Source organism: Coloeus monedula (assembly GCF_965178545.1).
Source record: "Coloeus monedula genome assembly, chromosome: 4".
Lineage (NCBI taxonomy): Eukaryota > Metazoa > Chordata > Aves > Passeriformes > Corvidae > Coloeus > Coloeus monedula.
In genome coordinates, this window is record NC_138784.1 from 20,236,369 (window position 1) to 20,263,803 (window position 27,435).

The window sequence follows — 27,435 nt, forward strand, 5'->3', positions numbered from 1 at the left end:
GGAGTAGAATGAAAGGGAAGTTTCAGTTTCCCAAGGGAAAATGAAGTGAACTGTGTAATCTTAATGGTTTGTTTTAACTCTTGCCACCATCTCTGGCTTTCTCTAAAGAAAGTCCTTCGTCTTCTGGCAGTGACTGCAGAGTGGTTTATAACTTTCCATGCTTTAGCTTTGTGCCCTAGGAGCAGTGGTACACGTAGGCGGTGCTGTAGGCAAAACCTTCTATGTTGTGGTGGGGAGTGTTTTCTCCTTTAAAAATGTCAAGCTTAATACAGTGATGCAAAGGACCAGGGCCTCTATTAACCCTCCCCAACAAGGAATGATCCCAAGATCCTACTAGTTCTTTATTAGAGCAGTGGGGTTTCCCCATAAGGCATCATTTGTTATATTACTTCCACCTTGTAAATTGCATTTTCTTTTTTTTTTTTGTTTGGTTTTGTCTTTTTTTTTTTTTTTTAAAATTATGGTCTGGGGAGGCAAGGGGAGGGAAGGGACAAGGTATGCCTCTGAATTGGTGTTTAGGGGGTGTGGGGGAGAAAGGAGCATAGTGAAATACTTTCCATCCAAACATAGGGAATAGAGCAGGTTCAAGAAGGAGAAATTGCCTGCAGAACAAAAGAATTTTAAGAGAAGTTTTGAGTCAACTGCATCAGGGTTATTTTTTTCAGCCAGATAAAGTGCTTTTTTGGAAACCTATTTTGTTCACACCTTTATTTTCCACGCAGTTGATCCTCTCTTATATTCTTGGGAGGGATCCCATGACTTGTTTCATTCTACAGAAAGCCAGTGATGCTTCGTGCTAAATGAATGAACTGCTTTGTCGTCAGTGGTGAGATCTGTGGTGATGAATCTGGCATTCCTCTTCCCTCTTATGAAAGCACGCTGAGGTTGTCAGGCTGCTCAAGGACTACTAAGACTGAGGACACTGATAATCAAGCCAAAATGAAGGAATAGATGTCTTAAGAAAAATAACGCATGTAGCATCTGTAAGCCTGAAAACATTTCTGAACAGCTTCTTTAGCCAGTATCAGAGTCCCTTCATGCCTCCTTTTGCAAGCAGAAATGAAAGCAGCCTTTCAGAAATGAAAGCAAGGGATAAAACCCAGCCAGCATTTTAGCAACATCTGTCTTCGTAAGATGTTGACATGTATAAACATGGTCACTTCCTTTTTCCCTCCCTGGATACTATTAACGTAGATGTGGTACTGTGATGTAATGTCATATAAATCAATCCTTATGCATCCACTGTTGATCGATTAGATGACAACTGTTAACTATTTATCTGGTATTTTTCCATTGATCCTACAGTTTCAGCATCCAAGTTCCATATGAAGTGTAGATAATCTCAGTGACCTCTACATATGCCCAGTTAAATTGATTTTTTTTCTGTATGTGTCACTGCTTTCAAAGGAGCTATGCTGATTTGCACCACATGAAACTGTGTCCCAAAGCCTCAGGCTCAGAGGGTTCACAATGGAGAGGGATGTGTAGCCCAGAGGCAGAGGACTACCATCTTTACTGAGGCAGGCTTTGATTTTAATGTATTAGGAAGGCTTTTGAGATCTTTTAACTACTTTTAAAAGTCATAGTGTTGAAATAATGAAGTTTAACAGTGCATATTTATTTCTTCGTCGTCATTGAAAATAATGAATACTGGATCTTTAAAATCCTGCTAAGGTAAATTGTAATTAATCATGAGCCATTCATCAAAAGCTAATTATTCAATTACATTAAAAATAATCTTGTTTTCAGGGAATATCAATCATTAAATGAACAATTATTTATTTCTAATTCATAAGATCAACACTATTACTTCTGTAATTGCAAGTGTCATGAAATGGCCACAGCATAACGAAGCATACCTGCCCTATAACCTCCATATTAAATCAGAATGTCATATTGACAGATACTGTGGCATTGCAAATAAGTCACCTTTTGCAGCCACCTTTTTCCAGTTGAAACAGCTGGGATTAAATGAGGAATAAATACTGTCTGTGTCCTAGTTAAGACTGTTTGGAAAAGTCTAAAGAAGCAAACTATTAGTTAGCAGACTGATAATTACAGATGTTTAAAAATAGATACTCAGCTATTTATGCTGTCTGAAGTATTAATAACTTTATTTACCTTTGGAATAAAGCTCAGCTGTGAGAGCCAACCCCATGTGACATTTCCATGTGGTAGCAGAGGTGGCCCTAATATTTTTAACTAGTGAAGATTTCACCAGCAAAGTTTGTGGCAGATCTTGTGCTTACATGCATGTACAAATAAAGCAACGGAGGTTTGAGAGAGCATTATTGTGCAAAACAAAAACATGCAGTTTATTCATTCATTATATTATTCATTCATAATATAATATTTTAAACAAGATGAGAATAGTTTGTTGTAATATGCTGGCAGAGAGAAAAAAAAGAAAGCCTTGTAAAGGACCTTGTGAGGTTCTGCAATGTGCCATGTTCATGCTCAGCCCGTGGTGCCATGTGTTGTCTTTATGAGCTTGGAAGGGAAAACCCTGCTGCAGGCTGCTCTGCAGGTTCTGCATCCTGCCCACTGTTGTGGTGCCAGGCTGGGTGTTACCAGAGGCACTGTAACCCCGTCAGGGGGAAAATGGGGCTTGCAAAGATTTTACGGAAGGTTATAAAGTTCTGGTGGGGTTGGACCTCACCTTGCTAAAGATAGGAGCCCACTTCATGGTGGGAGTAAGAAAAAGGTTGAATTCATGCAGGATTATCAACATTTAATAATCTGGAGGCTCAGGAGTTCATTCAGGTGAGAGGGACTTGCAGGTCAGGCAGATCTGAATCCCCAGAGCTCTGTTCCAGCTGTTTGGTGCCCGCAGTAGCAGCCCCAGCGGCACAGACAAGGAGGCCTCAAATGTCATCTGTTCAAAGGCTGGTGCCAGTGATCTTTTAATTCCTCCGTGAAATTGAAGTAGACATACCCATCAATGCCTGGCTTTGCTGCTTCAGCAAGGCAAGCTGTTTATATTATTGAAAGCTGGATATTTGAATTTGCAAAAGCAGTTTTTCTCTGTCTCATTCAATCTTTCTGCAGCAGTTTTGGTCACTGAGCAGGATCTGTGTGTGTTGTTGATAGTTGCTCATGGAGAAGGTTGAAGGAGCAGAGGAGAGGCTTGTGGGAAAGGGAGGGCTGACCCTTTTCCATCCACAATCCCCATCACCACAAACTGCTTTAAGCAAAACCAGCCAGATGCCATGTAGAGCAGCGCTGTGCTTTCCAGGAGCCATCCAGGACTGGTGTGCAGCATACTCCCTGCTCTGCTTGAGGGCACCTGCATGACTGGGGGAGTTCAAACCTGCCATTTGGGTTTGAACTGTCAGAGCCAGTGGGCTCAGCAGCAACATAATGATGGACAAAAACAGGGCTGGGAGGAAGTAGCTTCTTCTGTCCATTTTGCTGTCTGTTTCCCAGATGAGATTTATCACACTGTTAATGAGAACTTAGTGCTTTCTCTGGGCCATGCTGCTGTAGTGGCAGGGGTTTGTCCTGGCCCCAGGTCCAGAGGGTGCCTCTGCATCCAGCACTGGATGCATATCCAGTCAGATCATTGAATTAAATTCACAGGTCTTCTTTCTCGCTCCCTGAACTAGTCAGAGCTAAAGCTCCCACAGGAAGAGCCCAGGTGGTTTGCTATGGGGAAAGACTGCCTGGCAGGACTGCAACTGCCCCTTGACTGACCTGGGGACAGTCCCAGAGACCTCTGGCAGGAAGCCCATCACACCCAGCCCTTCCTCCTGGCGGGAGGAAGGTGCCAGCAATGACCTTGAGTGGGAGTTTGCACACAGCTCTGGCTGTGAGTTCCTGGCAGTCAAACTCTGATTGTATGGCTCCAGTGGGAAGAGTGTAAGATTTCGGGGGGGATAAACCCCTGCATCTCGAGTTTCTAGAGTGTGTAACAAGTAATGTAACTGTAAAGTTAATGATTGCTGAGACATCCCTTAGCTCTCTTCTCTATCTGATGCATGCCACTTTGGTGCTGTCGGTGTATCAAAGAGCAACAAGGGCTTTGTTTGTTAGATTGATACAGCAGCATGTATTTTAACTGCTTAATCAACAGTACTGCTCCAGAAGCTGTAATAAGCTTGTCCTAGTAGCTGTACCCAGGTGGCATCTAAGTGATTAATCTTGATAAAGATGGTTGCCCAGCAGAGTGGCAAGTCAGAAAGCAGACCCACCATTTCATGGCTTGGTTGTAGGAAGTAAGAGCTGGAGTGAGTGACAGAGATAGAGGCATCTTCAGAGTCAGGAGAAGATGTGGGCCAGGCTTTTTGTGCATGACTGCCGCTCTTACCCTGTGCCAGCTGGCACTCGGATCATCAGCAGAAGCATATGTTTGACCAGCCCTCCTGCCAGGGGAAGGTGGTACCTTGGGCTGGTTTAAGGGGAATGAATCGGGAAAGAGCACAGTGAGCAATACAGTAATTTCCTTTGTCAGTATGAGGTATTTTTTAGTAAGCTCTACACTGAAAATATTGTTACCTTTTGATTCAACTTTGGCATGCCCTCAGGCCTGAGTGTGGCATCCATGATCATAGAATCACAGAATAGTTTAGATTGGAAAAGACCTGTAAGATCATCGAGTCCACCTGTAACCCTAATGCTGCCAAGTCTATCACTAAGCCATGTCCCTAAGTGCCATCTTTTAAACACCTCCGTGGATGGTGACTTGACCTCTTCCATGGGCAGCCTGTTCCAATGCTTGGTTTTCTCAGAAGGACCACAGGAAGCACGCTGAGAGTCGTGCTGAGAGTCATGGTGTTCCTCTACCTCTGAACAGAGAGGGAAAGGGAAGTGGTAGCTGGCTAATGTTGCTTGAAGTCCTTTCTTTCTTAACTTCTGACTTGCTCTAAGACCACAGGCTGTTCATGTGGTAAATGGAGCATGCTTATATTTATCTTAATGGGTGTTTGAGATTCTCAGATAAAGGGCATTAGGGAAGAGAACATATTATTATAATTTTAGTATATCTCCTAGTTTTTCATGACAATATGAAAAGTTCGTGGTAGTATTTCAGCATCAGCCTACACAAATAGTATTTAGCAGTGGTATTTTCAGTCACGGGTGCCTAAAATTAGTCCCCTAACTCTATATTTAGGCACCTAAATAGGTGCTTAAGTTTGTTAAAGGGACCAACCACCAGCAATCTCCACCAATGTGAATGAGAGCTTTACACCCTCAGTGCCTTTAACACACACACAAAATATTTATGAGAGCTGTACCAATCTCTCATCTCACTCAAAATTTGGTATGTCATAGCTGATTTTGCATTCAGCATCCAACTGCAAAGAAACAATAGCTGAGTGTCAATGCAGTTTATGCAGTTATCAAAGACAGTTGGTGCCTCTTTGGGGCTTCTACTTAAATCATCCACTCCAGGAAATACAATTCGCATGTTTAGCAGTCTTAATGTAAAAAATACTGTGTATTTTTGAATTAAGTCAGGCCCTGAAGTGTTTTCTGATTCTAGTATCACTTATCTTCCCCATCAAGGTGCACAGCAGAGAGGGCAGCCAGGCTGTTATTGCTTTTACTGTATTCTAAACACGCACAGGCGTACACACACATCTGTATCTTCAAAATCTGCCAAAAGTATTTGTTGTTGTCTCTAAGAAGGAGTAATGCTCTCCTACAATGTGCAATTTATAGGCACTAGTTTTTGCTGTTTCTTATTATGAAAACAATTCATCTCATTGCAGAATGTGTGCTTAATTATAATTTGCTAATGCCCTTGAGTTTTTTAAAGTCAATTTTATTGCTCAAGTGTACTGTAGCCAATATAATCTGGTGACAAAGCAAGGGAATTAGCTTAAGGAACTGATTTTTCTAGCACTGAATTTGTGATCTGTGACCTTATGCAAAACATTTTACCTTTTTCATGAGTCAGCTTTCCCATCTGTTTTTTAAAAAATGGCTGGAGATTACTTGGTGAAAGGTGCCATATTTTTATTTTGTTAAGCACCAGAGCACAGGATACATTCAGCACATTATTTATAATGTACATCTCTGCATTCGAAACACCTCATCATATTTACACTTTTAATTTGGCTTTATTTTTGCCATCGTTGTTAAACATAAGCCACCCACACAGATTAAGGACACTGATGTTCATAGTAGTCAATTCAACCTAAACTTAGTGCTATAACCAGTCAGTTCTGCCAGTGGTCTTGGGGTTCCATCACAACAAAGCAGTGTGGAGAGTGAAACCCATTTTTCTCTTGGCTTCTGGTCCACACCAAACAGACATGAGCCTGCTCGTGCAGGGTCTGAGGCACATGGGCTCTGCCCATTTGAAGTATGGGTCTTGTCTTTGATCCTCATCAGCTCCAATGACCCTTTATCTGCTGTGCCAAGGGAAAAGATGGGGATGCTGTGTACAATAGAAAGAAGAGAGGTCAGTTTTTTCCTCCAAAGACATGAGCTTTCTCTAGTTTGTGGCGACTCCAAGGAGCGTGCTAACAAATCGGTCCTGCTGCTTCTGCAGCAGAGGGCCATGGATGTCATGTCAGTGACTGCTTTCAGAGCAACCCCAGGGGTGTTTGAGCAAACATTTTCTCCAACTGTTGACATCTTGGTGGCCTCAGAAAGCTGGCCCCCTGTGGCTCATAATGGGATGGTGGCTGGACGAGATGGAGCAGGGCGTTTAAACAAACCACTGTTGCTTTTCAGTTCTTGCTTGCGTTCCTGCTTAGCTGTGTATGTATCATATCACATCACACATCTGCATCCTGTGAGGCATTCGTAGTTGATAGAAAAATATCTTTGATGGGAGTATGCAAAGAAACTCCACTATTTTTTAAGCTAAACAGCTCCGAAAACTTTGTTTTGCTGCCCACAGCACGGAGATGTTTTCTTTTACAGCTACAATATGAGTACCACTGGGAGAATAGTGTATGCCCCAGGGGTACACATAAACTCCTGACCTTACTTAAACTGTGTGGCACACAGCACCGGGCACATGTCAGCAACATTTGTGTGCTCGGCACTGCCGTACCAAACCCTGTGTTGTGACACATCATTCACATCCAGCTGACCACGGGTCCAGCAATAATATTGTAATCACTGGTCCTGGTCACTTCCTGACAAACAGCAAACACAGCCTGTCCTCCCTAAAAATAGAGACCTTTCTCACTGCACTGTAATCCCAGTGCCAGCACCAGAACCATACTTCTCCACAGTCACTTTGAGTGATAAAAAAATTTTCTCCTACTTTCTTTCTGGCATAAAGCAGAGTTTGGGAAATCTATTAGGGCTATTAATTTTGTTTCAGGGAGCACAGGGGTGCTAGTGTTTTATTAACACAGTAGCTCTGCTCAATGGCAACATCTGGTTTTCAGTGAGGTTTCAGGGTTGGTTTTTTTTAACTCCATTTTCCAGCTGTGTTGACTCAAGTCAAAAGGCAGTCAGCCACTTGTGAGACTGAGGTCTCCCAACACTTAAAGAGCTGAGATATTCTTTGAAACCCCTGGATCTTGGAAAATTAGGGCAGAATCTGACAATACCAATTTTTCCTCCGAAGGCTTGCAGCATTCACAGTTCTGGTTCCAGCCAGGATCAGGAAATTAAAAATCACATGGAAACTTCTGCGGTGTTTTCAGGATGGCTGTAGGTTACATCTCCACAGAGCAAAAAGTGCAGGAGGGAGACTTAGTTTTCCTAGGTCATTTGTTTTATGTTGTTCATGTATCCTGAAAGATGATTTACCTTGCTCGACAAAACATGTAAGTCAAAAGAATAAAATCTAGGTTGTCTGGAGCAAAGAATGGAAATACAGCTTTGGTGTCGAGGTATTAACAATTCATTAGGCTTACCTGTGTCCCAGTAGTGGGGCCAGAATGAGACAGATACTCTTGTAGCTGACACCAGCTGCATTCTTGATGCGCGTTATAAATCCCATCCCTCTGGGACTTTTGTTAGCCAGGTGTGGGTACGTGCCTGTGGCTTGAGCTCCCACACAGCAGGGTGTTGGAGCTCAACACCTTCTGGGTGGCCAGAAGGACCTCCATGCCACTCCTCACCAGCTCTCCTGCTCTCTGCTCCCAGCACATCCTGGACCCCAGCCTTCTCCTAGCCCAGGAGCTGTGGTTCCCTGCTAAATCTCAGGGGAAGGCTGAGGTACCTGAAAAGCTGTGAATGCTGTCAGGGTGGCTTCTCTGCCACCTCATCCACCTTTGCTTCTGTCCTTGCTTCCTTACCTCCCTCCCACAGCACTCACTTTGAATACATCTCTCCTGTTTTCTGCTCCTGCATTATTCAGCTCTCATTCTCTGGCAATGTTTTTGCCCCTCTCTTTTTCACCTCTCAGCTCCCCATGCTCTGTGTGCAGGAGGAAAACAGCAAGCCATGCAATACAGCCTTGTGAGCCATGAGTAATGACAGATTGAAAGAAAGAGGAGGGAAGGCAGCCTTAATGCTTGGCATCTGAAAATGAAATGTTTGCTTTTTCTGCAGTCAGTTTTGTTAGAGGTGCTCAGGATTCCTTGTTCCTGTCCCAGTAGCCTGACTGAAGCAGGAGGCTGTGCCAGCTTGGGATGTGGACTTTGAGTCCAGGGTCTACTTCTGTGGCACTGCCCAAGCCCAGAGGAGCTTCACTGATGCAGCAGAAATTTGCACGGTGCCAAGCTGACATAGCTGGCATCCATAGCCTGATGCCTCATGTTTTAAGTATTTAATGTTGCCCTAACTTTTGCCCTATTCTCAACCCTCTTTTTTTTTTTTTCCCCTGAAAAAAAAAAGCCTGGCCAAACTGAGGGAAATCACTCTGTGAAACAGGAACCATTGAGTTGTTTTAGGGTTAAGTTACAACTGTGTTGTTTTTTTCCATGCATGATTTTTCTTTTTTTTTTTTTTTTCCTTTCCCAGACTGCTTGAGTCCTAAATTCCCCCTGTAAATCTGCTTTCTGTGCCATCAGTTCTCAGAACAATGAACTGCTTGATATACCTGATAAGAGTTAACATGAAAAATTAATAAATCATTTGCTACTCCCTTCTCTTTTTTGCTGTAACTGGGTGTTGGTCTATAAAATGAAGGAAGTTACATTGAGCAGGAAGTTTAAAAAATGCTTAGACAGATGCCATTTAAAAAAAAAAAATCAAACTTGGCTTCCTGCCAAGTGTCTGTAATTAAAATTATTCTTCTTAGTGAGAAAAAAGCAGATGCAAAGGGAGGTTTCCTGTCTCTCAAAGTAAGAAATACAAATAACTGTTAGTCTTGCCTTTGTGTGTGCATGTGTGCACGCATATGTGTTTGTGTGAGTGTACGTCGTGGTGTGGGACTCTGATGCTTATTTCTGAAGTGGCTTGCGATAGAAAACTTCAATCAATACCGTGTGGATGGGTGCTTTATTATAATCTATGCTCTTTTCGGTCTTGCTTTTAAATTAGATCTTTGTTGAAAAATACTGTATATAAATTGCCTTTTCCATATTCCACATTACAGAAATGGCTGGTCTTACAGAAAAGAACAGTGAATTTCTGTGTACGGTGTTGAAGGGAGAACAGGATGTGGGTGGGTGCACACATGTGTATGTAGCTATACTTATCTATACACATCATATAGCTAGAGCTGATAGCTGTATTAACTTAGAAACCAATGCAGTTAACGTCGTGCAACTTTCCAGCATATGTGGAAGTACACAAATATAAAACTGCTTCTATCAATGTAACTTCTTTCAGTACAAGCATCTTATAATAAAAATTATATTTTTATTTTGTTTCTTGTCTGATATACAAACTCTGAAACAGTCTATTATCCAAATTAGGCGAGTCTACCATCAGGGAATGTGCTCTGTGGCTCTTTCCTGTCACCACTATTTAAAAGGGGGCTGATTCCTTTTCTCTCCTATGCATAGATAGACTTACACAGGTTGAAGAAATTCTATCAATCCCTTTACTGGTTTTTTTCAGACGTTGCCCTGAGGTTTGTAGTTTTGTTTCTTTTTAAAAATAAGCTCTTTCTGAGGAATGGCAGACAAGGCATGGGCACATGTTCCAATGCTGATCCATGAGAATGGGCAGATGCTGGTGGAGCAATACCCCTTGGTGGTAGCAAGGGCTCCTACCTATTGCACTCGTTTGTGTAGTGTGTGTTCCATGTTTATATCTGGATGCTTTTTAGCAGCCCCACATTTACACAGGACAGATGTACTGTGTGGTTCTTCCACCAGCACTGGTGACGAGCTTTAGTTATTGTATATCTGCATTGAGAAGTACCATAGCATAGATACAGTTCCCTGGCAAAAGTGTCCTGGTAATTTTGTTTATTCTCCTCACTGTATTGGGATAAATGGGTCCAGGGAAAGGGGTTAGGAAAAGTGTGCTTGTACTGATGTGGAATTTTCCTAATTTATTGTGCTATCCTATGCTTTTTAGCAGACTGTGCTTGAATTTGCCTCCAACTCTGAAAGTGAGGTATAGCCCCAATCCCATTGTACCAATCAGTACATACTGCTCTAACATATATCAGATGGCAATCAATACAAACATGCTGTATGCTGTACAAATAGCACAGGGTGTAGGTGTGTGGGTGCAGGGCCTCTGTCTCATCTTAAGCACATTAAATGAGGAGTAGGAAACAGCAGATGAGATCCCCAGTGTGTTTTGGGTGGGCATACCTCTCCTTTTCCAGGAACCCTTGACAATACATTGGAATAGTTTAATTTTACTGCTTTTTTCTGCAGGACTCCACAGCTGCTTGGCTTCTGTTTGTGGGCTGACTGGTCTCAATGAAATTAGTTTCCTACAACAAGAACCACTACTTACATTGATAAACCCTGGCTGACCTGAGTATCAGGAGCTGGTTGGCATGCTGGTGCAGTGTGTACTGACCTTTGTAAACAATTCTTCTGTGATTCTGGCATCTTGGAGTGCTCCTGGAAAAACTTCCCTTGGAACAGATAACAGAACGCGCTTCTGTACTTTGAGTTGCCAGATTATCTGGCAAGAGAGCTGCTAAAAAGAGGTTTTGAGAACAGCTGAAAAAGAGCAAGTACACACCTGCTGCAAGCAATAGAGCAACTGGTACCCACTGAGCCAGAGTAGTGGCGATCTGAAAACACAAGAGGAATATGGACATGTACCTCCTATGGGTGTTGCAGGGCTGTGAGAGCCAAAGAGAGTTCTTAATTGCTCAGAGAAATATGGAGGGCCTAGTCAGAATGGACAAGGACTAATGCAGGCTTTGGAGATGAGATCAGCTTACAAAAGCTAAGCCCAAGAATGCTGTTGGAAACTTTAGCAACAGCTAAGCTTACGGTTCTTTCAGAAAATGGAAAAGAAACATTTTAAACTCACAATCCGCTTTATAGCATAGCCCAAGGCTATAGTAACCCATCTCTACCAATCCTAGGATGTCCTCAGTAAACACATGTTGAATAATAGCTTTGCAAGAAATCTTCTTGTGTCCTCCTTGAAAAGAGATTGCTGTTTCTGTTGAAACCCAGAGATCCTATGAAAAGGTAGGGAAGATCAAATGTACAGCACCAACCATGAGAAATCCCTGGTTGTTCCTCCAGTCCTGACTCTGTGCTCTTCTGGAGGGCAGTTTGCCTAAATGTAATCTGGCTGGGTTTGCAGTTATGTCTGGTATTCCTAGGATAAGACTACCAAATACACTTTTCAGAGGCCCCAGGCACGTAGCAGGAGAGGTTTTATTTCTGCTTCCCAAGTAGGAAGGGGAGCCACGTCAGGATTAAATGGCCTAATCTGTGGCAACACTTGCAGCTCCCAAACTCTCATCTGATACCCTACTCTCCTAATCAGCAAATGTTTAGACTCTTGCTTTACTTTAAGCTGCTAGGCCATTACATGGAAAAGATAAGGCAGTCTCTGCTGTTGGCAGTGATGATGTCTGCTCATGCCTCCCCCTGTAGTGGTGTGGTATGTCTGCACTTGGGGAAATGAGCTGTGAGGGGAAGGCAATGGGGAGTTTTACTTGGGCCAGGTGGAGGGAAGACTGATCCTTCTTCTACTAAGAGTGTCAGGTAATACACCAATGGTTTTCACTCTTGTGCTGCTCTGCTGCAGACATTTTGCAAGCTGAGAAGGAAAGCAATGGGTTTTTTTGTTGGCATCTTGACAAAGCATTTTCATGAGCATGGCTGCCCATTGAAGACATCTGTTTAAGTTCCCAGCCTGGGATAGCAAACAGATCTGGGCAAATGTTCGGGACAGCATTTTTCCGGCAGGTTCACTAATGTTTCACACACGTGAATCCAGGACAAGTAGCAGATGCCCTGAGCAGGCTTAGCCAGTGCTTTCAGCTGAAATGTGTGTTTTGTGTCCGGCACATTCTCAAGGAGCTCTTTTGAGGAGTTCTGAGTAAACAATAAATCTCTCCACAATGGAATTCATACTGAGTGAATTATCAGGGTTAAAAAAATATTCTGTTGCTTTCAGCTCTTATCTTTGTTTACCGTATCGCCAAGGACAGTGACCTGCCTTTGTGCCCTAACACTGAACTGTCAGCAAGAGAGACAGGAAATGCTGCCTCCTCTATAGGCTCAGCATATAGCTTAATGAGAAGAATAACATCTCAGCAGCAGCAGCTGTTGGTTTTGCTCAGTTTGGTTTATTCTCTTTTGTTGTCTTACTTCAGCAAACCTAGATAATCTTAGACAAAGGCCTTTGTGCCAAGTTTCTGAACTCTAATTTAGTGACCTTCAGATATTTAAACATTATTAAGACCAAGTCAAGCTGACAAAAGAGTCTATATCCTTTTCATTTCCCACCAAGCTGAGCCTGTTGCACCCTGTGTGGCGCCTGGTTGTGCACAGCACTCTGAACATGAGCCATCTTTCAGCTTGAGGGAGGAGGGAGTGCACCAACCCCAAGCAAAACACTGGCTTCATCCCTCACTGTGGTAATGTTGGGTTCAAGGGAAGCCCCACCACTCCTGGGCCATGTGATTAGTAACTCCCCTTAATGAAGTGAGAAATGAATGATGGAAAAAATAATCAAATAGGAAAGCGCTGTCCAGAGCAGAAATGTGCTGGTAGTGCCACACACAGTGGAGTGGCCCTGCCTTGTTTCAACAGCTGACCCTCTAGATTTTGGGAGCAGGGGACATGAGCGCAGCATGAGCCTGGCTTCTACATCCCAACACCGGCTGCAGGAACCCACCCTGGTGTCTGCTCAAGGAGCAGTTTTGGTGCAGCTCCTCTTCCACAGGTCTAATGGCAGCTGTAGTTTCCCTGCACGGTTCCCACTTAATAATTTGAGATGGCAGAGGTGCAGGGAGCAGGGAGAATTCCCATGGGTCCCAGACTCTGTTTGGAACCCAAGGACATCATAGCTAGATAAATCTTCAGAGCAGATCGCTTAAACTTTAAATTGCAGCTATTTTTTCCATGCAAGGTAAGCAAAGAGTGTGTTCCTTTGCTGGTTTGTTGCTGGTGTGTGGGTGAGTGTACAACACACTTTACAACTATTTTCCCCCAGCAATTGCACGTCGTAAAGCAAAGCTTTAATGGCGGGTTAAGTTCACTTCTTTATTTACACAGAAGGAATGTGTAAAATTTCTGTTCTAGTAGTCTGTCCACAATTTTGTTTTCCATTCAGGATTTACCTTTATTTTGTATAATATCAGTATTAGGTGCCAGGGTTTACCTTACTCATGACATAAAACCTTTTTTTAAAAAAGCAGGGGATTTGTTGTTAGTACCATGTAATGATCAGGCTTTAAACAGGAACATCATATGCTGCCGTCCTCTGAGCATGCCAGCAGTCTCCACACAATCTCGTGATTAAGGTTTATCAGTCTTATTAAGAGTGGTGGAGGAGAGGAAAAATCTTCCAGAAATTTGCTTGGAAAGCTGCGTCAGGACTTGACCTTCTGCTAGCAGGCCCCGTAGTTTTGCCACACAAGGGCTACTCCCCGCTCTCCTCCTGCCCTCGCAATAATGTGCCTGGAATCTGACCCCACATTTCCCGCTGTCATGTTGGTATCAGCTGGAGATAAATGAAGCCTTTTGTTAACTCGTTCCTTGCTTTGCAGGGTGCTCTTCTCTTCTGCTTTAAAGAAGAGCCAGTGGTGATGTGGCACTGAGGCAGAGCTACATATAGGCACTGTCGGCATGGTGTTTGTAATATACCAGCCAAAGCATCTCTTGTGGCAAAAATGAGACAAGACTCCATTATAAGGAATACAAAAGGGAATTTTCTATCAAGTCCACGGGAAGCAGGGAGCAAGCTGTCATGTTCCCTGGCTCTTCAGCTCCCAGCCTGCGTAGTACCAAGGAGCAAAAGCAGTGATGTGCATATGCAGAACACAAAAAAAGTCTTCCCACATCCTGACCTAGATAAATAGGACTTGGAATGAATTTTCTGACTTCACAGCAGTGACACTTTGAATCTTCTGAGATTTAAAGAATATATATATTATATATTTTTAGTCGTTTTTATGCCACTTCAAATAGATGGATGTGTTACAGAAAGTCCACGTGCACACGTGTCCGTGCGCATGAAGAGAGGCCAAAAGTACTAATACCAGTCTCTCTTACTGTGCCATAATGTGAAATAGGAAGCGAATGTGTTAGCAAAAGCAGTGGGTATGGACAGAAGTGCAAGATGCTCTGGCTCTTTGAGCTGTGTTGCAAATACCTTGGGAGCTGAGGCAGGAAAAGCCATGAGGTTGCTCTAAGTTAGGCTGGCAGAAGGCAGGTTGAAGTAGGCAAGGGGTGCAAAGGGGGATCACATCCACTCGCAGTTTTTACCAGCACGTTTCTTACGAGAGGTGTAGCTCTGGCAGAATATGATCCCAAGTAACCTGCTTTCCAAAATCTTTTCTTCATAATGAGCCAACTTTTACCGCCTTTTTTGGGGGTTTTTTTAGTGTGATGTAAGTATTATATGACTGGGACTATGACTTGGGCTACCAAGATATTGCATGGTATTGTTTAAACAAGAGCAGCGAAGTTGGAATAGCAGCAATATGCCATTGGCTTTTTGATCATCCTGCTGGTTCACTAGAGAGTATTAGAGTAGATTTCTTTAAGCACATAGAAGTCAAAGAAATAATAAGCACTCTTCATCCATCAGATAGTCTCTATTTATAATCAGGGTAGGTGTGAGAAGCAAGAAGTCCTGTCTTTTTCTCTTTTTTTTTTCCCCCTGCTAATTTTAATTTTTTTACTTTTTAATTAAATTTCCTCATTTAGAGTCACACAGCTGTCTGGGCTTCTGCCATAGATAAGTGGATCTTCATCTGACAGCAACAACCAGAATTTATCTTTCTTTTCCCTCTCTCCCCCTCACTTCCTCCCTTCCCCACCTCCCCCCTTGTACTCAGCAGAAACAAAATGCTATATATAAACTCAGCACAGTTTCCCCCCCCAATTACTTTGTCTGCATGTTTCAATTTCGTTCTGTGTCAGGCTTTGCCAAGGTACCAAGTTTGGCATTTTCAGAAAGGGGTTGGATCATTATTCCTTGAGGCCCCTCTTGTAGTAACACCCCTCACACACCCCCAAAATGTGTGCTACTGTACTCTAGGTACTCCGAGGGGCATGCTTATCTGATGGTTATTCGAAGTTCCTGGTCTCGTAGACTTTTTTCTTTCTTTTTTAAAAAGTCTGCATGATTCTAGGTGAGTGCTAGCAGCAGATGGCCAAAGGACAGGCAGGGATGGCCCATGGTGCTCTGTAAATGGAATATTACCAGCATCATGCCATCAGGCTGCAAGTCTCTGTTATTTGTTTTGTATTCTCTTCAATCATTCAACACTGAAGTCAGGTGTATAACCAGAATCTCACATTTCATTATGAAAACAAAAGACAACCAGTAAAGAAAAAATAAAAGGAAAAAAGGTTTATAGTTGAAAAGGTAAGACTGAAAACATGAATTGCAGTTCAGAAGCCAGAAGGCATATGAAGTTCAAAATACTGTTATTTGTCATAAATCTCATGTGTTTTGCAGCCAATTTCAAAGTATGTTGGGGCCTTGCTCATAATGTTTGAGCAATCGGGATTGGTAATATGCTAGCTGCTCTTGTGTGTGTGACAGGCCCTTTAGAGAAAAAGCCTACAGCTGTGTTTTGTCTCGGTACTCAGAAAATCCCTCCCCACAAATTAGCCCATCTCTAGATATCTATAGATTTTTGTGCCTCAATTCATTGTAAAAGGACAGAGGATACCATCCTTTATTAGGTGTTTTATATGGGTAAAATTGCTACTGAACCCCCTGCAGAACACTATGTTTTATGTAGTTTTCTGGGTTAAAAGCACTCTTTTGTGTTGAATGATTCTATCAAATGTGTCAGTTTGTGGGTGTCACCTTTGTGGCTCAGGGGTGTCTGGATCAAGTGGCCTACTTGTCAGGGCTGGCTCAAACCCAGCTGCATGCCCCCGTGTTGGCCAGGTTCCCCTGTACCCCAGAACTTTTGAGACTTGATGCTTTTGATCTTTGAAAAATAACAATAAAGGATAAAATACTGGGCATTAAAGTAGCGTGACCATAAGTGAAATGACTGCACAGAAGCAAGGTGTTGCAAATTGTAAAGATAAGGGTATTCTTGGAAATACAGAGATAAACAAGTGATGTGGCCAGGCACTGAGACAGGAAAGGGTCAGGTTCAAGAAGCAAAAGTATCTCTGAGAAGCAAGAGAGAAAGAACGGCAAATTGGTCTTCACACCAGGACCGTTGTGGGACTGTGAGGTAATAAATAAATAAAGGCCAAAGCAGCTTACTCATAAAGCAGAAGAAATCGTGACCAATACTTTCCATTTGCCTTCCCTGTAAAGCCTTATATCATCCTAAAACATGCTGGAAATGACCTGTTTCAGACTAGAAATGCATTCTGCATTTTCTCACTGCTGACCCTGTGACTTCATCCTGCAGCTCTTTGAGTTGTTCTTTTGTTCCCCTTTGCTTCCATGTGCTCATGAGGGCCAGTGAGTCAGCACACGAGGGAGAGCTTTACTACCCCTGGCACTACGTGGTGCCCCCCAAACAGCTGCGCTTTCCAGGCTCTGTCCTCAGCTCCTGCACACGGGGGCAGGTCCTCTAATTCAGGGATTCAGGTATGTGTTAAAGGAGACCATGAAACATGTGGCCTCCTGCACTGAATACTGTCCTTTATAATCTCTTCTCAAATATGCATCTTTAAACATCAGAAAGGCCCAGGCCTTGGTTTCTTTTCTTGTCTTCTCTTCAGTTTTTGTGGATCACTTGGACACTGATAACTGCAAAAGAATTCCATATAAAAACCCAAGTTTTTGATTATACTTCCTGGGCTTAAGGACAGGAAGGCTCTCCTTGGGGAGGAGAGCCTTTTTCCTTTTTTTGATTGGAAATGTTCCCATAACTTGGGTACAGTTTGAGTGTCATTACAGAGGTCCAGTTGGCCCTCAATAACCTACTGTGCTTATCAGTGTAATCAGGACCAAGTTATTGTGAGAAGTAAATCATAAACAGATGGACAGTCGTGCCATGCTGGTCTACAAAGGGTAGAGGAGAGCAAAGACACAAAACAGTGCCAGAACATGACACCACGATGGCTTCACTAAATCTAAGCGTGAACAGGCTTAGGGAAATTTTTGTGTTCCCAGATGGAGAGAGATAGAGTCAGGGAATAAAAGGAAAGGGATCCTTGAATAGGCATCTGCCAGGATTCTTTGCAGACAGCTTTATCTGAGTATCTAGAGAAGTTTGTCATAGGTTAGTGTCATAGTAGCAGACACCCCTGCTCACAGCCAGCTCCCCACTGAGCTTGGGGTAGTGCATTTTGGGCCGACAAGCTGCATTGTTTTTTTTTTTCAAAGATCCTTTTCATGCACTGGAGGAAAAAAACACAAAAGCTGTTTCAAGTGCTATCAAATTTTTTCACATACCAGTCGTAAATTGCTTTGTTGTACCCAAGGCAGTCAGAACCTTCCAGGGGGAGCAAAAGAGGAAAAGACACTGAACAGCTTTGGTTAGAAAATACTTTTTCCCCCTTTCTTTCTCCATTTTTCATATTTTCAGTTGAACTGTAAGAAGTTTCAACAGGAACAAACTTTTCCTTTGTGCCTGGTAAAAAGGGTACATGCTAAAATTTGGAGCTTGGACTGGACATGGCTTTTACTGGTAAATTTTGCCTGTATTAGGTGGAAGGTGCAGAAGTCTATGCCAAGGAATTGGAGCTTTGGCACCAGAAACACTTCTTTACCTTCTGTACTTTTAGTGCCGTCAGTTTCTCAAGGACAGGCTGAACCGTGAGTTATGATTTTGGCAGCTGAAAGCAAACAAACTCCTTTTAGTTTAAGTCCTATTTAAATGCCATGCAATGGACTTCTTTCTTTTTTGGTCACTTTAAGTCTGTGCATTCAGAGCAGCATTTGCCTGTTTATGAACAGGAGTCACATTGAGGCTGAAAAATAAAAATCAGGCTAGTTATGAAGGCTTGAGCTGGTGGGTGCTCAACTCTTAAGGTTGTAAATTGATGGTCTCAGTCTTCAGCACCTTTGCTGGCCCCTTGTGTTTAGGGGAGGGATTATTTACCAGGAGCACCTCACACATGCATTTGGAAGATGACCAACTAATTAATGTTTGCTAAACGCTTCGCGAGCCTCAGGGGAAAAACAGCCATGGAAAGGCAAAGTCTTATTATTGTTGTGCTGCACCTAATGTACGTTAGATGTTTTCAAGGCATCAGGCACTCCATAAATGTTGTGTGGTATTAAAACTGACCTGCCCTTGTCAGAGCAAATAATAATTACGCTGAGTGATGAGAGAATCTTGCATTTTCTCTGCTATGAATGTTTTCCTGTTTACTAATTCAGAAAAGGTCTCATCCAGCAATTGCTGAAGCCAGTTGACTTAAGCAGCCACTGGCTCAAGAAGGGCAGATTACAGAAGTAATTTATTTTGTGTAAAGCTCTGATCTCCTCATAGGTTGGACTGTGCTCTCTAGGGCATATTTCCCCAAACTGAATGCCTGGGGCTGAGTAACCTCTCAGTCCATAAGGCTGCCATGGAGATGGAAAACAACCAAAGACAACCTCAGCACATAGACCATAAGATAGCCTCTATTTGCAGCATGAAAATTAATGCTGATGCCTTTTAATATAAACATAACATGAGGAAATGAACATTTGATTTAACTAAACACACCTTTTATATGCAAGGCCCTAATTTAAAGCACTGTCACCTCCATACAGAAAATACCAGCTGGAGTAGAAATGATTAAATTAAATCATCTGGCTCTTATGTGATACCATGAATGTCTACTGAGAGGAGAAAAAAAAAAGTCTCTCCTCTTTATTCCTGTAGATCTTCAGCAACCATCAAGGGACACTTCTGTAGCAGGAAGGATTAAGTCTTGCACAAACTTCAGTGGTTAATGTGCTTTGGACTGGTGACATGCCCTTCGGACAGACCTACCCCAGTTTTATAATTCTCTTTCTCAGCCTTTCGGGCCTCTGGCAGTCCTTTCTCCTATTTAATTTCCTCCTTGCTTCCCTCCCACTGGGATCCTTCACCATTCAGCATTTCTGCCACCCAAGTAGAAATTTTGATTGTGTCAGACAAGTGTAGAAAGAGAGACTTTTGAGCCTCGGTGGGCTGTGGAGAGAACCGGGACAGATTTCCTGGGGGCTGAGTGTTTTTTAAGGAGTCAAGAAAGATGCAGTCTCTGTGCCTCTGCTGAGCTTAGCTTGCTGCAGTGCATGGGCAGGGATTGTACCACATCGCAAATAGCTGGAGCAGGACATGCATTGCATACAGGTAGGGAGCCACTTCTAGAGGGGAACTACTTTTCCCCATCCAACCTAAGTAAAATAATAAAAATTAGTATAGTGAGGGTACTTATGTACGAAATGCTGCCTGGCCTGGCAGTATCAGCACACTGGGGACCTGCACCTTCCTTTGTGACAGCAGAGCATCCCAGGCTCCCAGTCTCACAGTTATTTAATTGATTTTCATTTGAAGGCACACACTTCTCTTGGCAATCTGGGACTAGGGGAAGCTGACAAATTTACAAAACCTGAACAGAAACAGATTTTTTTCTCTTTTCATTTGTAGCTTGCCTCGTAAAGTATTTCCTCATAGATTTTCTTCTTTTTGCCTGACTTTATTTTTTCTGGATCTTCTACCTGATGGCACGCGTTCTGTTCTTGCTGATCACCATGTGTCAGTAGTAATGTAGGTGGAAGGGAATTTCTGACTGTTTTGGTTGCAGCTTTTATGTTTATCAGTTTGGCTTTGGGACACTGTTCAGTTTCAGGAAGTATTTTTATCTCACAGAAGTTTCCTTGTGAGTAGTGATGCTACAAAGACCTTGTTTTAGCACTGTGGAAGCTACTGGAGGTAGTGCAGGTCTGTCTTCTGTCAGGAGCTGAATCCTTTGATTGAAAAAGCAAAGTAACATTAAAGTGAGTTGACATTGGTGTAACCTTATACCTTCTGGCTCTTTCCCCAGCACTGTTTGGTACATCCTTAGAACTGCATTTTCCTCTCCCTTACACTGACACAGCCCCAGGGAGCTGTGTGGATTTGCACCAAAGGGGTGGAGGGAATTTGGCTGCAAGGTCTGTGTGTAATGTGGTTATCGGTACAAAAGTGGTGCGCCATCCTTTCCCAGCAGCTCTGAACTCCGCCTGCAAATCGGCACCTTCCTCTGTGTGCGGTCAGTTGACTTGCATGGTAGTGAACCCAGAGAGAGGTGGAGTTGGAGGTGAGGGTGACTGGCAAGTGATTTGAACAAAAAGCTGTAAGATTAAATTTATTTGGCACTCACAGTCTTTAGGAGAAGCTGGGAGGAGTTTGTTTGAGGTGTCTGAAGCACTGAATGTTGTCACATTTTGAGATGTGCTTCAACGAGCAAAGAAACTTTGCCAAAGCCAGTGACCAGCCACCAAGGGTGGGGGTGAGAGCCTGACAAAATTCAATTTGAATAACAACCCAAGCAGATGAAAAAGGTGGCAGGTGACCCACATGGAACAAAGAAATAAATTGAAAGCTTGGTAGTATGAGTTTTGGATAGCTTTTTCTTGCTTCTGGGGAAAGATGCAAGAGGGGATGGAGCTGAGAACTGTAACGTTGATTTCTGAGAGCAAGTGAGAAGGCACAATGCTGATGGTAGATGCTCTAGTGCTACCAAGGTGTGCTCTAAGGCTTTGAGAGGTGCCAGGCAGCTCAGAAAGTCTCTTAATCTGGAAATCAGGCTTGTTGCCCCATTTTTCGTTCCTGAACCTTGTCCTTAGTTCTGTAGTCAAGAACTTAATATTTTGCTAGAAGGTTCTGTAGGCCTCTGTCGCTAGAAGTGGCCAACAGACACTTGGTGATTTTAGGCAGACTCTTCTCTGTCTTAAGGCCATGGTCTGTCTCCCAGAGCAAGTGGGACTCAGGAGCTTCAGGGTCCTGTTTCCTGAGCAGCACAGACTGGTTCTGCCTGGTGCCTTGGCTCAGAGACACATCTCACCTGGCAGGTGCAGGCTGGACCACAGACAGCAGAGGAGCAGTAAGTGTTGTATGAGGACTGCCTTAAGCATTTTTGAAGTGTTTGGTCCAAGTTCTGGGGATAAAGCTAAGAAATTTTACTTCATCAACTTGGTCCCTATCCTGCTGCCTGAGATCGAAGGGAGGCTTTGGTTTGGTGCTTTACAGGGGTTCCAGCATTTTGTCATGGAAGGAGTAAAACATGAGACAAGGTTTCTTTAAGTGAGTTAAGGATAGGTACCTGTTAAACCAACCCACCCCTTTGTTTCATTGATCTGCATTTTGAGTGCAGTCCTGTCTCTAACCTTTCCTTTGGTGATACGGTTGTTGGCAAAGTTGTTGTGGGGCAACCCTAATTTGACTTTCTTGTACTTAACATTCTTACATTTTTTCCCCCTCTCTGAGGCTGAGTGAGGCACACAGGCTCTAGTTCTGTTAATGTATCCTAGAGGTGGCCAGAGAGGTCAAAAACCCAGGCAGATTCTTTGATCTATTGGCAGCTTTTGACCCATTTGATCAAGAAACATTACTGACCTGCTTGTGAATGGCTGTGGTCTGAATAGCCCTTTGGGCGATTTGAAAGGGAGTCGGGTGAGAGTAATTGAGGGGTGATATTGGGTTTTTTTTGACTCCTATCCTATTGCTATCCAAAGTCTACATTTTGGGGGAGAGCCCATGTGGGCTGTGTAGCTATGCGTACACGATAACTCATGGATCTGCATCTGTGCTTAAGCAGATCTGCACGTCATCTCTCTGACCTGGACTTTGTCACAGCCACACCTGCCCATGAGCCATTGGATTTGGATTGCAATTTCTCAGAAACCTCAGCTGGTTCAGTATCAGGCCATGACTCAGCAGTGCTCCTTGTGAGGAATGTGGTCTCCGCAGGCTTTGCTGCTTCTAAATTGATTTCAGGTGCACGTCACACTGTCAGCTGCACAAAATTTTCTCTGATTTTTTTCATTCCTGGATGCTGAGCATCACTAGAGCATGGCCAATAGGATAAGTGGAAATCTCTTATTCACTGATGTGTACTTTGAATTACCATTCCCAGAACAGAGGCGGTAGAGGAGGATGATCATCAGCTACTTTGGGGAAAAGTTAGTGTCTCGTCTTGAGCTGTCACTGAAGATGGGTTCATGCTGGACGTTGTATGGAAGCAACTGAGGTGCAGGCATATGTTCCCTTCTGCTGACTTGGCTGTGGTGGCACCAACCACAGCCAGCAAAGAAGAGCCAGCAACTGGGAACAGTAACATCTCAAACTGCAGCAGAGTGATTGGCCAGACCGCTCCTGTCAGCACTTGGATTCCCTTGCTGTTCATTGAGGAATTAAAAGTTAACTGAGGGCGGTGGTAAAAAATAGGTTTGCCTGCCTAGAAAACGTTAAAACCAATATTGAAAAGCAGAGGTGGATCTGAAGGTAGTTATCTCTCTTGGAGTTTATATGAGGATTAAAACACGCGTCATCCTTGTAGCACATAGGCAATTTTATAATCACTGCTGGTATTTCACCTCAGGGTACTCTGTGGGATGAAGAATTAATTTCCCATCTTTTTCCAAGTAATGGAGGCTTGTGATTTTCTGTCAATCATAAAGGAGAGTCTGTGGCCAAACTAGATGCCAGAAGTGATTGAACAATCTGGGATTGGTAAGGGTGTACCACCACCCGTCCAGAAACCAAACTGGGGAAACATGCATGCAGAGAAATGCCACAAGATGTTACATGGCCATTTCACTTCCACATCAACCGGAAAAGACACTATGAGGCTATGCAAAGCACAAGAAAAACTGCTGTGCAAAGCAGTGGCTGCAAAATTAAAATACAGGATGTTTTATTATCTGCTGTGTCTTTTTCCTCCCTCACGCCCCCCATCCCTGCTTGTTAAAGACAGGAATTTTTCTTAGTGAAAAAAAACAGCTCATCTTGAGTACAAGGCAATTTAGACAAATTTTTTTTTCAGGGGGTTAAAGTGGCATGTTTGCACAACACCACCCTCACCCCAGCAAACCTGCCAGCAGTTGATAGATATAAATAGGGACATTTAGGGGAGAAAAGCATATTTATGTTCCTTTGAAATGTGCTTGGCTAAAGGCATATTTTTAAGAGAGGGAGTGGAAAAACAAATGGAAAATATTTTCTTTGAAAGGGGGAAAAAAGCAACAAACTGTCCTTCCTGAATAGAGATGCTTGGCTTGTGTGTACTTTACGCAGCTGCAGGTCAGACCTTGCAAACAACTACTAAATTAGGTCCAGCTACTTTGATGCTAAAAGCATGGAAGTGCCAGTAATTAAGTTGCATCAGATGTAGGAAATGACTGATGTGTCTGTCATGCTCATGATAGCAGAGTTCACTGCTGCCATTTGACTGACCCCTCCTTCTTTATGTAAGCAAAAGGAATTTTCTTCTAAAGAAAATCAGCTGATTTTACACCTTGGTTTTGTTTTCTGAACTGCTAATCCCCTGAAGGTATAGAAGCTATTTGAAAGAGCAAATCAAAGCTCCAATAATTTAGTGTTATATTATTCGTTGATGTATGGTTTGATTTAGTGGCTACTTATTATATCAGGTTACCATATAATTATCCTAATTATTGACTCCAGAAGTAAGTAGAGGGATTATGAGAGAGACAGGAAGGCCCAGTGGAAAGAGCATGGTTCAGAGAATCAAACACATCTCGGTGTGCTCTTGGCTCCACCACTCATTTTCTCTGAGCCTGCACTCTTCTCTCAGCCAGCCTGGCCATGAAATCATGAGGGATTGCAGGAACAGGACTCAGATGCTGACTCAGGATTCAAAGAGATGCAGGAGAGCAGTATAAAAAGGACAGGGGAAAGTTCTGAAAGAGAGTTGTAAAATGGGCAGAAAAAATAAAAGAATGCACACCACAGCATGCATTTGCATTGAGGAGTGGAGCACCTCGGTGGGCATGGAGAAGGGGAGTGAAGACCTGAAATTTGAGACTACATTTCCAGCCTCTGCTACTGATTTCCCACACAAAATTAGGCAGCCCTCAGATCCCTTTCTGCAAAACAAGGGTGATAAAAATAATTCTCCCAGCTTTGGTTTTAGCTATTGGAATTATTAGAGCACTGTTCCTCACACAGCCTTCAGCCATGGTTCTCACATGGTTTTTAGTCTCCTAGTCCTTGGTTTGATAACCACTGACTTAAGCCAAAGGGCTGAGTTAGCAGGCACCACTACAAGATAAAAGCCACACTGAAAGGCTGGCAGTGCAGTCCATATTTCCTGTATTGATAATATTTGTCATAAACTGGCAAAATACTTCATCTATTGACAAGCTGAGTTGCATTTTTCCCCCTAAGAGAGGAGCACACACACTGGTTCTACTCAGCCTGTGCAAATTACTTTCTCTGCTTCTGCTTTTCTTTCCTGAGCCAAAAAATGGGGATAATAGAATGTATCTATTTCCTTCCTAGAAAAGATCAGTTAATGTGAAATGGTGCGTGGTGGCTTAGTGCTGAATAAGTGGGATACCCTAATCCAGCAAGGTATCCCTGTTCTATTGTATGCCTTTTCTGCATACCATCTGGAGTTGTTCTCTGCTTAGTATTTTCAGTATCTACCATATGTTTTTGCATGAAAATTCAATAAAATATGCATTATACATGAAAAGTGCTGTAGTAAATAAAGGAAGGATGGAATCCAGTCCCCTTTGTGAACGGCAGGGGCCCCAAATCTTCATAAAAGGTTTAGTCTAGTCTGACGTCTGTGCTTTTCTCCAATTTTCTCTGTGTCAGTCTTCAGGAGATGCTCTAATTTAAAACAAAACTCTACTTTCCTGATGAGGTTATTTGATGTTCTTCGGCTGCCCTCTGCTGAGAGCACTGAATAAAACAGGGAAGATGTCCTTTTTCCAAGGAAGGTAACAGTGGAAGAAATTCCCTGTTTCTCCCTGTGCTGAGTCGTGCCATTGCTGCTGTTTGATGTCTCTCGTTGTCTGTTTGTTGCCATTCAGAGGGCAAAGCCTTCTGAGCTACAGCCCTGTTGGGGTTTTAGTGCCCACCACTCCTTGTCAAGGGCTGAATGGCTTTGTAGGATTGTGAAAACGTGGGCTCAGGCATTGACCACCATGAAAAATTAAGCAGCATTAAACAAGGGCTGGAGGAAACAGGCTTCTCTGCTCAGGCACTGCTACAGTCCTGCCAGGTGGGATTTGGGCTATACCTCAGCACCACCCTACCTGGCAGATCAATTTAGCACTGCTTGCTGTTCCTCATTGGGGTACCAGCTCTTCCAGTGCCAACTCCATCCCTCCACAGGCATCACAGCACTAGCACTGTGCTTTATTTCTATAGCTGGGAAAGTGCAGAGGGGTTGTTCCAACTTCACCAGCAGTAACTGAAGGACTTGCTGTTTCTTGTGAATGAAGTGTGAGCCATGCTCTTGCCCTTGGGAAGAAACAAGGGTCCTGTGCAGATTTTGGTACACGTGTAAAACAATAGCTCTGTTGTAGCTGTTGATGCTCTCTGTAACGACCTGCTTTTAGTACTCCCTAGCAAGTTGATTTATTATTATATCTTCAGCTGGGCTGTGTACCAAAGCGTTTTGATGATGAAAGGAATGTTATACACACATTTAATTACTGCCCACATTTTTGTATAATTTTATCATTTACTGTTTTAGATGAGACATCGAGTTCTTCTACAGGAAAGATGCCCAGTAAAAAATAGATGATTTAAAAGCTAATCTGAGATGAGTTTGGCACTTAACATGTGAGAAAATGTAATTGTTCCTTTCGTCCTGCCCTTTCAGATGGTCCCTGATTACCAAAACGTACAAGAACTCCCTTATCTGGACATGGTGATTGCAGAGACATTGCGCATGTACCCACCTGCATTCAGGTATTTTTTTTTTTCCCCTTCTGATTACACAGGATAGCTCCCTGGCTCTATTAAATGGAAATCTGATGTTGGAAGACCAATGGTCTCTCAGTCTCTGTGCCAACATCAATACTGCTTTGTGCATTTGAAAGATATAATGCAGCCTATTGAAGGAAAGCTGGATAATTCTGGTATTTCTAAAGCACATTTTTACAGTGAATTGGCCAAGGTTGCTTCCTCACCATTCTTCACATCCCCCAAGGTTAGAGGATGGAGCCATTTTGAAGCAGGTCTGGCCTTAGAAAGCCAGAGGCTTCTGCTTCCATGTGCCTCAGGCATCAGGGATATGTGTCCCTACCCTGTTGGTTATTAAGGCCCTGACCTGTGGCAGGGTTGCAATTCAGAAAGTTGTATTTTACATGTGTGTTTAACTTTGGCCCATTCACACTTAGCACTGCAGTACACTAATAGAGCTAAACTAATGGTTAACATCCATGAACTTTCAAAAGTTTTGTCCCAATTCACACAAGACTAATTCAACTATATTGATGAACTGAAAACAAGGGAAAAAGAAATTAGAAAACTGTTTGATTGTTAAAGCTCCAAGTTATCACAAGCATAAATACAGATATTAAGAAATAGAATTTTTCAAAGTGATCAGCCAGTTGCAATACTTCTCATGAAGCAAATTTATATGACTGGAAAGAAGCCAAAGCTGAGCTTGCTGTGAGAGCTTTTGAAAAATTTAACCCATGACTGCAAGCACCTTAAAAAAAGCTTAAAATCATATTCTCTGCTATATGTTCATTAAGATTGGAAGTCAAGATATTTTTCATGGGCATCTGCAGGATTGTTCAGAGAGTAAATATCAAAGAGATCTGCTCCTGGATGAGATGATGGGTCTTTACTGTGTTAAACTTGGGGTACAGGTGGAAATGGTTTTGCTGGTTAAAGTGACAGGGGTCTTTGAGTTTGGGCTGTATCACTGGGAAACAATCTATGTTTGTCAGATGGGAGACAAAACAAGAATGGAGCAAAGTTGTTCTGAAGTTTTGTTTGGTGTTGTCAGTGCTGTTTATTGATCTGGCTTTTACTCTGATGGATGTGGAATGGATAGAACAGCCCAGTGACACTGAAAGATGGTAATTGCCTATGACAAGGGTAAA

The 27,435-nt window shown here is 42.9% G+C and overlaps 1 protein-coding gene across 1 annotated transcript in view; it reads left to right on the top strand.

Annotated features, from left to right (window-relative positions):
• Window positions 1-27,435, top strand: part of TBXAS1 (thromboxane A synthase 1) — a gene marked incomplete at both ends in the record, with an annotated part of 227,535 nt that overhangs the window by 195,923 nt on the left and 4,177 nt on the right. The window contains one exon of the mRNA XM_082280876.1: window positions 26,202-26,290. Coding sequence (XP_082137002.1) covers window positions 26,202-26,290 — 89 coding nt within the window. The remainder of the gene's footprint in view (window positions 1-26,201; window positions 26,291-27,435) is intronic.